Genomic DNA, 16,430 nt, shown 5'->3' with positions numbered 1-16,430 from the left:
GATGCATATATCATATATGATGTGCGTTCTACACAATAGCATTTAATCTAAACCAATGGTCCCAAGTTTTCAATACGAACCAAAATTCATTCAATAATTTTTGGTAACTGTCAGATTCCTTTTGTCAGATACTAAACTGTTAGAATCTATGGAACCACACTGGCACTTATAGTGTATATGAGTACAGTCCCTTATATATATATATAAAAAAAGCAGACACTGGCGCCTAAAAACAAGTATTACAAGAAAACTCTTCTGATAAGAAGGATCCTTGACAACCCATCTAGCAGCAGCTCTTTTAGTAATGTAATAATGCATGGGAGTCCATGTATGGCAGCTAGTGCACATCAATCTTTATTCTTCTACTTGTGTCTTCAATCAAAATTTTAAAATGAGGGGAACAGGGTGAAAAATTCCTGGAAGCGATAAATCTGCAATCAGAAAATGAATGTAGTGGCAAGATTACGGCTATATTGAAGCATTAAAATAAAATTCTTAGGTTCTTTTAAGTCAAAGCTTCCTTTTCTTATTCCTTCCTCCCACTCCCATCTAGCTGTCTGACATAATCGTGACGTTGAAGGTAGAAGTTTTGAGTGATTCACAAAATTTACTAGTTCCACTCTAGTACTGGAGTGGAACTAGTAAATGTGGCATCTCATACCATGCCCTAAATCAACAAGGCTTTGATTTACAACAATTTACTTAAAAAAAAACAACCATGATTTTCAGAAATTTTATTAAAATGTATTAAATTCTATTCTATTGTTTTCTTGCCACGTCCCTTCCGATGAAGTCCAATCGTTTCTATTAGAAAATGCATGGAAATGAACTTTAAAAAATGGTAGCGAAAACATAAGATGAAAATGGAGATAGACGAATGGAAGTTTGGTTTGTGGTGAGATCATGACAAATATGATCGTAACAGAAAATCATTAAGCAACGTTGAAATGTAACAGCAAGATATTTAAGGTGGATAATTATAAAAAGTTAGTTCCAGAGCTTCACAAATAAGGCAGGAAGTCTGACAGACGAGCATTCAGAAACTGGTATGAGAACCCTTAAGCTATGTAAATTTCTAAAGAGCTGACGCAGGACTTGAAAGCCATATGTAATATGAAAGCCACGAAAAATACTAAAGAAATGGTTGAAATAAATTAATTATAAACTGCCTAAGGACAGTAAAGTAAGCAAAGAAGAAGAAGAAGAAAGAAAGAATATGTTGCTGATTAGTAGGGGAATGCTATGTGTTAATTATATATAGCACTTAAACTATTATTTTGTTGTTTATTAAAGGCGCTTTTTCTAGTAAAAAGTACTAAAACCAGTTTTTCTCATTTATAATTGACTTTCCAGTTTTATCACGCAATATATAAGTGAAACAACTACATGAACAGGAAGCCGAAAAAATTCCATTTAAGACACATTCAAAATTTAAAATATGATAGTAAATTACAGTAAATACAGAGTGCTGTATTTACTGTAACTACTAAAAAGATAGTTTAATGCGTTACAAGGTTTTTCCACACGTTGGCTGAATCGTAAGAACCACCATCATCATTTATTGGCCTGATGAGTTGAAATTTTGGCTTCATAATATTCCACACTTTCTACTATTTTGGTTCACTTGGCCATTTAACAACTGATGAGCGAGTCTTCTGAAACTAGGGAAAAAGGCGCATTTTGTACTATTAGAAGATTACTATCAGGAAATCACAAATTATACTTCTTTCTCAACTGTGATTTGAAAATTATGATATTGAATGATGAAATGATAAATCTACAAAACTGTCAGTGGACTGCTAACCAGTCAGCTGACTCCCTCTTGCGGTAAACGAATACTTGTAATCTTTTAGATTGAATATGCCTCCCATCGGATCCTTTGATTTCAAATTTCTGTTTTCCATAGTTTCCATATACAGTATTACATTAAAAATGAAAACAAGTTGACGCATAAGTCTGTATACCGGTTATTCAATTTTATGAAAAATGACATGTATTTAATGACATTGAATTTAATCCAGCTTTCTTGACCCATTCCACACTACCTTGTAGGCATCTGCATGCAGTATCCAGAATTTTATGGCAAATTTTATCTCATCAACATAGTTTATTGAGGAATTACTGTAATCAGTAAATAGAGTGAAAAGAATTGTGCGTTTTGTGTTACACCAATAAAGATAAGGGAACGTTAGATGGATTAGTTTAAGAAATTTTATGAAATGCAATAAACTAAAACGTGCTATACCTTTAAAATCTTCATTTACCTGTTTATACTTATGCAAAATGATCAGTTCTTGATTTGAGAAATGTTCCAAATTGATATTTGAGCTGATATCTCAAATAGTCTATTTTAAGGGACAAAAAAACCCGAGTGGGAGAAAAAATTCTTCTATCTCTGTATGAGACTGGTAACTCACCTTTAAGTGTAAAGCCCTGATAAACATTCTTCGCTTCACGAACGGGATTCAAACCCAGGGCTCCGTCAAAAGCAACTGTGCTACAAAGGCTCCAATAAAATAAATGACACAAATAAAACGAATTTCGTATAATAAATAAAACAGATCAGCTAAATAAGACAGTTAAAGATCCTCAAACTTAAAAGTATATCAAATGCAGGTCGCATAGAATTAGCCTCTAATTCAACATTATTTTTATATCCAACAGCACTGGAGTCTAAAGGTTCTTCGCATTCTACACCGGATTCGAACCCAGTTCTTTCAAATCACTTATTATCCATATATTATCCACGTTTTGGAACAGCCATGTTTTAATCTTATTATCGTAGGTTTAAAAGTTCCTGTTAAATTCCTGAAAAAAACATTTACATTCTTTGGAATCATTTTTTCTTATCTTTAATTATTGTTTAATAAAAAGGGATACCCTATTTTGATTAGTAATAATCTTTATTACTCAAAATTCTACATAATATTGTGTATGTGTGTGTGTGTGTGTGTTTTCATTTTTCTCACTGTGAGTTTCGTAGATTGCACATAAATATATACGTCGTTTTCTATGGCCTATGTCTGGACTACACACACACACATACACTACAGTGGAACACAGATATTATACGGTTAGTTATTTAAATAGAAATGACCAGTACATTGAGTATATTAAGGAATAATATTTGGCCTTGTTATTTTCAGATTTCGTTTTATTAAGTGACATCCCTTAGCGCATATGCTCTGCTAAGTTTTGTAGAATGAGTGGGAGCTTACTGATGTAATGTGTTGACTTCTCCTGACGATTATAATTTCCTTCTTACTGCGTTTTCATGTGAATATTACAGTTCTCCTGTGTGGGTGTACAAGTGAAGAAGCTGCACGTATTGAAAACAATAATGAGACCTATTACTGGGACGCTGAGAATTACATAAACTGCTTTTCTCCGATCCTGTTAACTGTTTTTATCTTCTGACATCTTTCGAGATGTCACTAAAATGACGAACAAATCGCATTCATTTAATGAACGTTCGACTTTTTTTCCTGATTGAGAAAAGCCAATTTGCGAAAACTGTGCAATCACTCCTTGACCTGTACTATCCGACCGAAAGATGGAAAAAGTAGATGACATTAGACCGCATGCAGAACTCATCAGTTACTGATTGTTGTTGAATTGCAACGAAATGACGCGTGACTTTGATTCATGAATGAACGTTGTAGGTTATATTGAATTTTAAGTAATCAAGTTAAACTTGCTTACTTTAAAGCAGATTACTTTAAGAAGTTTAAAGATGATATCAGACTTTTTTATTCATAAAGCAAGATTCATGATGAGCTTTTTTCTTTTCAAGAAGACACTAACATAATAGGACCAAGTACAAAAACGGTGAAACATCTAAGAAGTTAGTCCAAAGAAAGAGATCGACTGTAAATGTAGACTTTGACTTTGCACAACAACATTCTAGCAGTCTTAAAATATCACTCATTGTCACACGTTTATTGTTACATATTTGTCTCGCCCTTGTTCTTGTCAGATTTTTCCTTGAATGGTAGATTTCTGTTAGCAGATGACATTAGGACTGAGAGGGAAACCATTTATGTCAGAATAGAGTGATCTTCAAACCTGTTTCGAGATTCAATACGCAGTGAAAGAAATTGCAAGATTTCCGAAAAGGAATTATTTCGAAATTTTTTCGCTACGTAAGAGAATTAATCCCAATAAATAAGTAATTAAATAAATAAAACATATTTTATGGATTTCGTGATAGGCTACCTATCAAGAAATCCTATACCGACAAATTATATTCATCTATTGCAAATTCAATGTCTAATTATTATTTGCTATATCACTGAATTAAGCAACAACAAGAAGAACGAACGAAGAACTAATTATTACTTCTTTCTTCATGTGGTGGAGAATCTCTATCTTTAACATCTTCGGTCTTTGGCATTCTTAATTTTCAAAAATCATCTTAAAGAAATCAATACAAAGATAGGGAGAAGATCGAAGGAATGTTTCAGGTAGCTTAACGTACTTCATTAGAAAAAAAAAGCATGTAAGAGATAATCATATTAGAGACTTAACAAATAATAAACGGTAATCTATTATAACGTTTAACATATTAAACGATAATCTCGTTCTAGATTATCCTATAATACGTCTTGGTAATACCTTCAGGAAATGCTGATGATGATGATTTTAAAGTGAGTGTTTTTTCCCGAAATTCTTTTAAGTTTCGTTCAGGAAATGGCGAGACTAGTGCTGTCGAACAAAGTGATGAATATATTTCTAGACTGATTTTGAAATGCGATAACTGTGATAAGTACACTGGATTCCAAAAACTAAGGGCGAACAACATTTTTACTTCTACATGAAAATATTTTCATGACTACAGCGAAATGTGGACATAAATTGATAGCTAGAATACTAATAAACTTTATTACACAAACATGTGTTATAAAATTCGTACAAATTAAATTGCAATACGTTTTGCAAAAGTTACAAATTTCCTAAGGACTTAGTTAAGAAATTAATGTACAGTGTGTACAAAAATATGCAGAGAGAGAGAGAGAGAGAGAGAGAGAGAGAGAGATTTTAGTATGGAATATGTCCACTGCGATGGACATAACGTCCATCGCAGTTCGACTCCGAACTGCGATGCAGTCGTCGTACCACTAAGAACCAAGCGATTGAGGAATTCTTCAGGCAAACTGCCACACTCCTCCTCCTTCAGAGTAAGGATAAGATCTTATTTGTTTTCTGGAGGGAGAATTTCGAGTATCAATGCGTCTTCCTATTGCGTCCAAACATGTTCTATTGGGTTGAAATATGGAGAATATGCTGCCCACTCCATTAGATTAATATCCTCGATCTTCACTGCTCTTCTACGATATGGTGTGGCATTGTTATCCATAAAAAGGAATTCGTCTACAGCATCATGGAATAATCAAACATGACATTGAAGAACTTCATTGCAATATTGTTTTCCACTCATAGTCCCTTTTTCCAGCGCTTGTAGCTCGGTGCGTCCATTAAGCATAATGCCTCCGCACACCATTACCCCAGCACTGTCGTATCTATCCCTTTCAAGAATAATCTGGAATAGTGAGGTACTACCACTTTGACGCCAGATCAACTGTCGCCTAGAATCGAAGGAAAGACCAAAATGACTCTCATCTGTAAAGAGTACATTATCCCATTGGTTTCTTGTCCAATCTTTATGGATAAAACACCACTGAAAAAAACGTGCTCTAAGATGAGCTGGAGGGACCAGACTACAGGCTTTCGGGCATATAGGAGTACTTGTCGCAGACGTATTGCCACAGCATCCGCATAACTGTTCTTGAATGGAGCCGACTTGCAAGCTGACCTGTCGTGGTGCGTTGATTATGTTTTGCTGTTATAACCAAGCATCTGTCTTCATGCTCCGTGGGAGAGCGAGGGCAACCTCTTAGCAAACGTCTCGAACACATTCCATTGGTTTGAAACTCTGACCAGAGCCTGGATGCAACGCTATGTGAGATTCCAAACTCTCGCTTCTGCTAATATCAGTAATTCTACGGCCTTCTTCAAGCTTTCCAATAATTCTTCCCCTAGTGAATTCATCTAGTGATATCTTCGAGGCATTACAAGACATTCAAGTCGCTTAGCGCATCTTTTTTGTCTTTTGTCCTGTTGAGTGCTGCCACGTAATCTCTTCACGCGAATCGAAAATTTGAATGTTTATCCGATTTCTACTCGAAATTTTAGTTATAAAATTGCCATAAGTTGATTCGTCTGAATTTGTGGTTGTAATCCACAAAAACAGTGTTCGTCCTTAGGTTTTAGACACCGATGTGCAAATATCCTCCACGAGGTGAACGTATTGAGGATTAGAAGCAGAAGAATCATTCGTTCAAAGTTGTTGCCTGCGTTATTGAAAAGTAATAACTTTGTAAATTATGATGGATTTTGTGCACTTGGTTGTTCGTGCTCCGAACAATACCCTGATTTTCCTAAGGAAAGCATTTCAACCTTCGTACGAAAACCTATATATTTGATAGATAAAATAATTTTCAAGAACATCTTTCGTGAAGTACACACTTTTTGGTCAAATAGCTTTATATGAATTAGTTATAGGCAAGGACAACTACTATAGGTCAATACATCTATTCTCATATTTCAATTGCAGTTTTAGATGACTGTTTTCATTTACAAAATATCTGAAGTGCGCAGTTATTTCTATTCCGAAAGTATTTGTACTGGGGGGGGGTAATAAATAAAAATAAGCCCTCTGGTTTGCACAACTTTAAAACTGAAGAAAATAAAATCATCAGCATGCTAAAAGTGGGTCAGTTTAGCATAATTTGTTAATTACCGTATGTATCATCTCATCTTCCTAATTAGGACTATGCCAGCATACTAATGACCCATCCAGGGAAAAAATATATATACGAAAGTACCTCATCAAAGTACTCTAAAATTATAACAACTGTTCCTATGAGACGATCAATAAATTTATTCTGTAATCAATAATAACACAACAAACTACATTCAAACGTCTTTAATTCCGATCTGAAATACGTCCTCATGTTTACTAATTATAATAATCATTATTTTAAACAGTATACATTAGCAACACAGTAACGTTATGTTCCTACATGCAAGTAATTATAAGACTGTCTATTATTGTGCAGATTATTTGTTGGTGAGTTTCTTGTTTTGTAATATGATTTCAATGCTTTTAAAAACAGCGGAAATGTTTGTTCTTTTAAGATGTTTTATATCCTACTTAGGTACTTGAAATTCTAGTTATATACAATTAATGCATTCATTTCATTTTGGACACTCTTTAGTTGTTTTTTTCCATCTAATTGAACCTTCATTAACTGTTTAGAAATGTTTCCGTAAAGGCCTTGATGAATGGTTTGCTATAATAGGTATAATCGCATCCAAAAGAATGTTAACTTTTTCTTAAGAATGCGACAATAAGCCTCAGCCTGGTCAAATCGTTTGCGTCTTTTTTAACCACGTCTAATTAACCAGGCGACATGAAAGACGAAGGCCATTCCATATTGTGGCTGTCACCATATTTTAAAAGATAACCGAGATTTATACCAGGAATAGATATAGATCGGTTCACAAGGCCTTCACACAGACATTAGAAATATGGTAATGAAATCTGATAGAGATGGAGGTCACTGCGACATTAAAAAATATATTTCTGTAGTCGTATAACTAACAAAAGCTGATAAATGTAGAGGCCTCTCTGCTTCTGAAATGTTTCAGGAAGCGAGAGACGCTCCTGTTTATAATCAGAATGTTGGGGAGCCCAATATCGGGGAAGGAAAAGAAGTGTGTAAAACGTTTCTTGAGATAACATTTTAATTAGACAATAATTGTCTGTTTTTACAAAAAAGAGAGCTAACTTACTTTCATATGAAAAAATTCGTGCAAAGTTTTTTTTTTTTTTTGGTATAGATAGAATCCAGGTCTTTTCACAAAGAGCTAATGTCACTTTATTCTTGCGACTACTCTACGGCAGTGTATTTAAGAGAGAAAAGCAATCAAATTTTAAAAGTTCAAAATATTTTGGGACGTGGATGATCATCTGCCAAAAGTACTGTAGCTAATTTATAGGAGAAAGACTACATCCTTGTTGAACTTCTTGATTAGTTTCTATTTCTGATGTTATGCATTCATTAATATTTATGATCGATGTTGTATTGTCATATAGGATCTAATGACGAGTTATAATTATTTAATCTGTTTTGGATAGCCCAGCTTTGTATTATATTCTGTAATTTTTATCAATTAACTCAGTCAATGGCTTATTCGTAATCAATAAATGACAAGTAGGTCTATAAATTCAATTCACGTCTTGTTTCTATGGTTTAGTATAAAGGCATCATCAATGCAATTTCGACATTTTCTAATATATAAAGTGCAAATTTATAAAACTGCAATTTATGTTTAAAAATGCAAAATTGGAGAATATTATTATTGTTATTATTATTAGTATTATTAATTATATAATTAATATTAATAGCAATCTTCAAAACGTGAATATGAATTCTCGATACTCTTGACGAATATAATAACTGTATAACATGTAAATATATTTTACCAAGTATAATATACTATATATCGTTTATATTAATATTTTACATGTATGCGTTTAAAATATATTTATTTACACTCATAATATCATGTGTAATCTATTTATGTCCGTCTTTATGATATTACATTATACTGTTATTATACTGTTACAAAATATAAAATCGCAAAACAAATATTCATAATTGAGATGATGATTTCAACAAGCCCTCTATAAACAAAACTTTAACTTCAACCAAGTACTCAGTAATGCCTCAACTATGTTAAAAAATCGTTACTTACGTGCATCCACTCCAAACAGACAGAGAAAATAGAAGACTACCCAAACTGAAGTTATCCTTACGAATAAGTGGATACTAAACAAATAAAAAAAATGAATAAAGAAGCTGTATATGTTATTAACAATGAATATTGAAATAAATGACTAATTAGAATTACTAATGAATGTTACCACCACTTTCGAAAAAAATTCTTAATGACAGTTTGAGCTAAAACAGCTTATGGTAAAGCATATAATTTAGGTTGTTTTATGAGTATTCATCACTTTAATAACGTCCAATGGTTATTTGTGTACTATTTTTAAACTATAATACAATCGTTCTTTAATCTATTAGTATTATATATTTTGCCCATCGATTGAAAAAAGAATTTCCATTTATTCCACTGGAATAAAAATAATAACTAAATTACACATTTACCTACTCACCAAGGTAGTCCGTCCTGTCCGTCCGAAATACTGATCCCATATTGACAAGAGGATATTGTAGAACCCTGGGAAAGAGAAGACCCTGGCGGTCCTTGATTTGTCTTAAGTTATTGAAGACTTCTGAAAACCTCTGGATAAAGTCTTCACCTTCCTGCGGCAAATCAAGGATTGCCAGGATCCTCTCCTTTCAGAAAGTATATTCGGTATGGGCAATTTAAAGTGGTCTAGAATAACGTGCTTGGGAAGAAGACCATTTCAGTAGATGCTGTTTCAAATCACAGAGACTGTTCCAGGAACCGACTCATGATACCCAGTGAACTGCAATTCAACTGATGGTGTAACACTACTCAAATTGTACCCCACTGTCTTTTTTTCCCTTTAGCAGTAATCCCAGAAGACCTCCACTGAAAGCCCTACTGTTGCCCTCCATACACGTGACTGTTATTGTTCTTTAGGCTACTGAATGGATCTCTTCAAAGTGACTTTGATAATACTAGCTTAAGCTGATCTAAATATTTAATTCATCGATTAAATTATTTATTTTCAGTTCTCCAGTTCTACATACGTTTTATTCCAGAAACATCAAATGAATGAATCGTGATGTATACACGTCTGTGTTTTCCACACCAATTTTCGGCAACTGGTCCTATTGTAAGCTTTTCCTGCAGCTTCAATAAGGTTCGTATAGAGTGACACACTCTATACCAACCTTCATCGATATAATTAAGGATCTGTCACTTCCTGTTTTACCAGGAAATTTAAATTTCACTCTGTTACTGTTTCGGGAAGTTCTTCTTCCATTCTTTCGATGTATCCAAAGTATTTTAGCTTTCTTCTGTCAGTGATCTTAAGGTGCAAAGTTCTGCCGGTCCTTTCTAGAACCCATCCGTATATCCCGCCTTTCGATGTATGAGATCCTCAACCAACGATCTTTTGTAACATAACACCACATCTCAAAAGCAGTTGTCCTTTACATATCAGGCTTCTTTAGGTTGCATGTCTCACATCCATAAATAGCTACTGAAAAACATCCAAAAACCTCATGTTTGTTCTCGTAGTGATAGATCTGTCCCCCTCTAGACTTTAGAAAAGTAGTGAGGTCTCTGACTATTGTTTTATTTATTCCTAATCTTCTTCTGTCTTCTGAACATTCTTCACATTAATGATGGATTTGAAGAATTTCATGACGGTAAATCGAAAGATTTAACATCATGAAATGTACTACTGGGATATTCAGGCCTTCTTTTTGAAAAATGAAAAAAGAATAAAAATGGTAGAATAAAAAAATTTAGTTAATTTTATCCATGTGTTAATCTACTAACATGGCCAGTCCATCTCCGTTTACATGCTTTGGAATACTTCGCAGTATCCTTTACTCCAGTCATCTCTCTATATCCATTATGTCTAATTCTCTCCTGTTTTGTTATGTGGAGCATTCGTGTAGCCCAAAGATCCTTCTCCAAGGATCTTTGGGCTACACGCGACATGACTTCCTGTTTTTAGTCGTTGCCTATGTCTCACTTCCATAGGGTAAACGCTGGAATAAATGCACAAATCAAATAGCTTTCTTTTTCAACATAAAGTAATCCTCCAAGTAATCTTTACAGCCCAAACAGTTTGTTTCTTTTGGTGATTCTTCTATTTATTTCTTCTATTTATTCCTTAAAACTAATTATCCGATTTAATTATAGTTATTCACAATTTCAATAGGATTACCTGCTAACTTTAGTTCGATTTGATTTGAGTTTGTCATCAATTTTATTATAGTTATTTTAATTTTTAAACTTTTTTTTTCCTGCTTCGATATCAACGTCATTTAGAACCTCTTGAACTTCTTATTTTTTTCTTGCTAATAGAAAAAATATCATCAGCGAAACGTATATGACTAAGATTTTTCTCCGTTGATGTTAATTCAATTCTTTTCACACGAGGCATTCCTAAACACTTCTTTTAATGTAGCAGAAAACAGTTTGAGTAATATAAGATCTCCTTGCCTCACTTCTCTCTCTCAATGCCAAATTCCTTTCCTGATATTCTAACTTTATACCGCTGTTAAGTTTTGATATATCGGTTTTAATAATCTAATACTTTTGCTAGATGATCCTGTTGTTTTAAACTATAATTCCTTCTAATTTATTTAAACAATGAAAGTTTTTTTCAGAATCTACAAACACTAAATATGTAGAAAGATGATGTTCATTTGATTTTTTTATTATTTGGTTAATACTGTGGATATGACTATTGCAGAGAATCTTATTGCTTTGAAGCCCGCTTGTTCATATGGCTGTGCGCACCATTAAAAATCTTAGGGAGTATGTTTAATATAAAGGATATACTTTATATTTTTACAATTTAAAATTTACTTAGATACAAATATTGAATCAAAGATATGATGTACAGATCAAGAAATATAACAACGTGTAAACGTGTGTGTGCAGGTCTATGTTTATCAGAGAGAGAGAGAGAGAGAGAGAGAGAGAGAGAGAGAGAGAGAGAGAGAAAGAGGGAGGGAGAAGAGGGACAAAACATTATTCAAAACTAATATTACTATGCTGGGAAATATAGTATTACTTTTCCCAGCAGCAACCACAAGAATATTGCTAATAGTGTAGGACAGCAGGCACCAGAATCTACTACTACTGCTTAAACCGTAATCGTACACTTGCTGATCTAGTTTCCCCAGACGATAAGTTTCTGGGAATAGGAGAGGAGTGCAACATTAGGATTCATATTACTTTAAGAATGGGTAAACACATATCATCTAATGAAAAATTTCACACCAGCCAACGGCATTTTCGTATGAGTCACTGCAGCCTGATCCAGTCATCTCCGCTCATGATTTATACCATATTTATTTGTTAATTTATTGTTTTAAATACATAACGTTTTTAGTGTCATTGCCAAACATGGACAAAAAGAAATCTAGGAATATGAAAGAGAGAAATAATACTCGATAAATGGGATGATTTTTAATTATAAAACTATGATGATGTATACAACAAGTTGATTAATATAAGATTCTTTGTGATTTTTATGGAAGGAAACAAATCCAATGTGTTTACATCTGAATAATTCTGAGGACAAAGGTTTTTTAAGGAAGTATTCTAGTAATATTTTTATATTCATTCTTCCTCCTTAGATTATCTAAAATTTCATCCTTTTCGCTCAATGAATTTTAATGTTAATCTCAAACAAGAAAAATGGCAATGCAAAATATAATCTAATTGTACCTTTTAACAAGGATTTCAGTTATCTCTTTCTCTGAATCTCAACACAGTCTTTGATCTCTCTCTCTCTCTCTCTCTCTTTCTCTCTCTCTCTCACGCACGCAAACGCACGCACACACACACACACACGAATATAGATGTCATTCCCCTGGAAGGCTGGAAGAAGGGGCTGACTTTCCACTAAATTTTGATAAACGGACATTGATATTTTGGCCAAGCTCAACAACGAATGGCAGCCAATTTGTATAATGACGTTCTTGTATCGGTTGGCTTGCCCTAAATCGATAGTTCTAATCCTTTACGAAGGTTGTTCTAGAGTTCAGGGCGGGACTCCATGCTAACCCGCCCCACCTTTGCATTCCCTCTCCCGAAACCGTCTTGCAACAATCCTTGCGTTTGAAACTCAACTGGGTTGTTCTACAGTGCATAACCATTAGCAGACGTATCCCACATCTTGTGGGATACGTCAACCTTTTGGCTTTCACTCAACCTTTCCATGAAAACATTATTCAGAATTCGTATCTTCTATCAGTTTATGTGGACTGCCTGACTCTTTTCGCCATCGCATCTTCATCTTTCATTCAAACCGGCCACAGTTGATCTAAGATGCTCTAAGTGGACTGAAGTTGTAAGAGCTGCTTCACTACTTACCTGGAACACTCAGCTACTGCATTTTCAGCATTCTACAAATAGTCATTTAGGGTTTATTACATTTCTGTTATTATACTTCAAAGTTTTGTTACATAGCATATTGTTTTTTATTCTTAATTTTATCGATTCAGTTTTAACTATTCCCATAAAGCGTTTAATCTGACATGCGCGCATTATCTCTGAGTTTCATAAGAAATCTATAACTCGATATAATGATTGAAACTATAAAATACAAGTATTCATATCCAAGTATTATGTTTGATTTATTTAGCAGAATTTAGAATAATAGATATTTCTTTCATTCTTCGCTCTTTTGGTATGACTATGCGCTTTAATAATCTGTAGAAATTCAGATCTCACAGCGCTTAATCTCCAATTATTATACTCTTCGGAAATGAGGATTAATATGACTTACATAAGAGTTTACATGTTTTCAAAAAAGGTAGTTGTTATATTGTATAGACAATTGGTTATGTTATCTTAGTTATAAATAAAATACATTTCAAAATGTAAAATACGAATCCAGTGTGTTATTTAATGATCAGTCGATTTTTCTAAAAAAACAGATCACGAGAACTCTTTACTGGTCTGCTTTTGACAGCTGGTTTTGTTTGGAATTGCAACTGACGCAATAAGGCCAGAATATTACGCATATTCTGGCCTTATTGCCATATTAGGTTGAGCTTGCTGGATTACTTAGGGACGTAAAATATGAGGGGGATTTCCGGAGAAAAACCTTGATATCTCCGTTTTGCGAAAATTTTTGCAATTACACAGAACTATCCTATCCTTTATTAAGAAGAAAGACAAATCTTTACCACAGGATTATATGCTTCTTTAATATGGTTTCAGAAATAACACAGAATACCTCCTGCATAACATAATGCTCATTGGTATGCATTACGCAGTTTTCAATGCGCAGGTGATTTTACTTATACCACTAAGATGAAAACAAAATCACACGAAAAAACAAAACAAAACATGAAATCTATATATTGATATATTCTAAGAAACTTCACTGAATTGGGTATAATGACCTTTTAATAAGTAATCCATCTTCAGGGGTCTATTTTCTGCCTTTTGCAAATAGAATTGACTTTTTTTTTTATTCTGCAGTGATTGAAATCTATTCATACCATAATCTCCCCTCTTTCTCTCTCTCTTTCTCATTTTCACTGATATATTGTCTGCGCGGTTAGCCTGGTGTCTTTGCAACCATATACCTGCTGGGAAAGGAGTCCTGGGTTCTATTCTCGTCGGCGACGAGAGGAGCTTAAGGATTTTTCTCAGCCATAGCCAAGTTAGCAGGTCTTGGGCGGGATGAAAAAACCCTAGTTTAGCTGGGGTTTTTCATCTCGCAAACAGGCAAACCGTCCCCTTGAACACACACTGATATAGTCAGGAATACCTAAGACAATCCCTCCAGCCATAGGTCTGAATTGTCAGTTATGCCGGTCCCAAGCCTGGATAAAAAACAGGAGGGATTGAGGTAGTGCCGTACCTCCCCGTAAAAGGGGCTCACGGTCGTTTGAATCACCATACGAAATAAATAAAAGTGATACATTTTACTCTTATCTTAGAGAAACGGGAGACATTGAATATTTAGCATATAAATCCTTCTAAAAGATATTTAAATGAACATTTTGCATCGGAAGAATCATCGTTAATTCCTCAACGCACAGTGAGCAATCATCATCTACTCCCAGTTCAACCTGAAACTCAGAGATTCACTCACGTAACTGTGTAAAATAATTGAATAACAATTCATATTTGGATTCATTTAAATTAAAAATCCTGCTTATTAGAATCCGAAACGGGTCTCAAAGTGTACTGTGCTTAGTTTTGAAAAGTTATAGATTATCTACCTGAACAAATCGGATTATTATAAGTTCACCCACACTGACAAATGTGCTTTATTTTTCCGTGATATCATAAACTGCACTTGTCATGGTTATGAAACTGGACAATTATGATGCTATAATTATTTCGTGTTAAACATAATTTATGCAGATTATTTCCATTCCAAACATTATTGGAACACGTACGCTACAATATCACATATTAAGAAGTTTATAGATTTTGGTTGTCATAGTTTATTTCAATCACTTGCGTAAAACAGTTAGTATCTTTTTCTGTGGTAATAACCAAGCATGGAAAGAGGAATTCAATCCAGTAGCAAACAAATCACTCTTAAAAACTTACTCGTGGTTTTATTTTTCAGTCTTTTATTACTGGTCTCTGTCATCTGACGTGTCAGCATGTACTAACTGCTATTTTGTCATGTCTTAGAAACCGTGGACTGAATTTAAGACTGAAGAATGAGCAAAAAGGCGGTGCAGGTATCGCAGTTGGTGCAAATGGTAATTGTTTATATACCTACTAAAATGATTTACAGCCTTCTTTACGACTACATTTATATATCCAAGATGCTGTGTTCAGTGCTAAGGTGTATAGTCGAAGCCTGTAATTTATGAAAGAAACTGCTTAAGATGGTTATCGCTAAAACTACCGTGAAATTAATCATCATCTGTTATTTCCTCAGTTTTTGCTGGTCTTACTTATTATGTTTTTTTCCTTCGTTTTTTCTGTGACGTTAGAAGATCGATGCTCTTGTCTAGCCAAGGTGACATTTCTTTATTCAATAAAAGATTCCCGCATTTACCATGAGCGCATCTACTGAATAATGAAACATGGATGTTCGTCTTAGGATGTCAGATTTTAAGATAATTACGAAGGATTAGTAGGTACAGATGCATCTCTGTCTTGATCGCACCAAGCCTTTTTTCTTCCTTCCTTTCTTCTTTTTTTATGTAAAGATATCCGATTTGAATTTAGTACCCTAAGATAATTTCAAAACCTTCAGGGCATATCAGGCGCTTTCGAACTTTATAATGCTAAGAATTCGAAAGAATTTATTTATATGTTAATCATAATTCAAACTGTTTATACTGCACAATAATGTTTAATATATGCATAGACAATGTATATAATTTAAAACATTGGTATTTTTGTGAATATTTTTTTCACTTCTATCGAAATAATTATTGCAAAGAAAATTTACCAAAACAATCTGTCAAAAGCATTCGAACGACAATTAACCGAAAAGCATCAAGCCAAATTTAACTGAAAAACATCGAGCAACAATTAACCGGAAAAAAAAACATTGAACAACAAATAACCGAAAAAGCATCGAACAACAATTAACCGAAAAAGCATCGAACTACAATTAACCGAAAAAGCATCGAACTACAATTAACCGAGAAAGCATCAACTTCAATTATTGTTTAGGCAATTGGCTGAAAAAAACA

The 16,430-nt window shown here is 33.9% G+C and overlaps 1 protein-coding gene across 2 annotated transcripts in view; it reads right to left on the bottom strand.

Moving 5' to 3' along the window:
* LOC150107499 (uncharacterized) overlaps nt 1-16,430 on the bottom strand; it is a 181,935-nt gene that overhangs the window by 115,394 nt on the left and 50,111 nt on the right. For both annotated transcript variants that reach the window (XM_090391919.1, XM_090391918.1), the window contains exon 2: nt 8,821-8,894. In XM_090391919.1, coding sequence (XP_090248045.1) covers nt 8,821-8,894 — 74 coding nt within the window. The remainder of the gene's footprint in view (nt 1-8,820; nt 8,895-16,430) is intronic.

This window comes from Typopeltis vanoorti, chromosome 4, assembly GCF_054136105.1.
Source record: "Typopeltis vanoorti isolate ZY-2024b chromosome 4, IOZ_Tvanoo_1.0, whole genome shotgun sequence".
Classification (NCBI taxonomy): domain Eukaryota; kingdom Metazoa; phylum Arthropoda; class Arachnida; order Uropygi; family Thelyphonidae; genus Typopeltis; species Typopeltis vanoorti.
The sequence above is the reverse complement of the archived record's forward strand: the minus strand, read 5'-3'. Positions and strand labels throughout refer to the sequence as shown.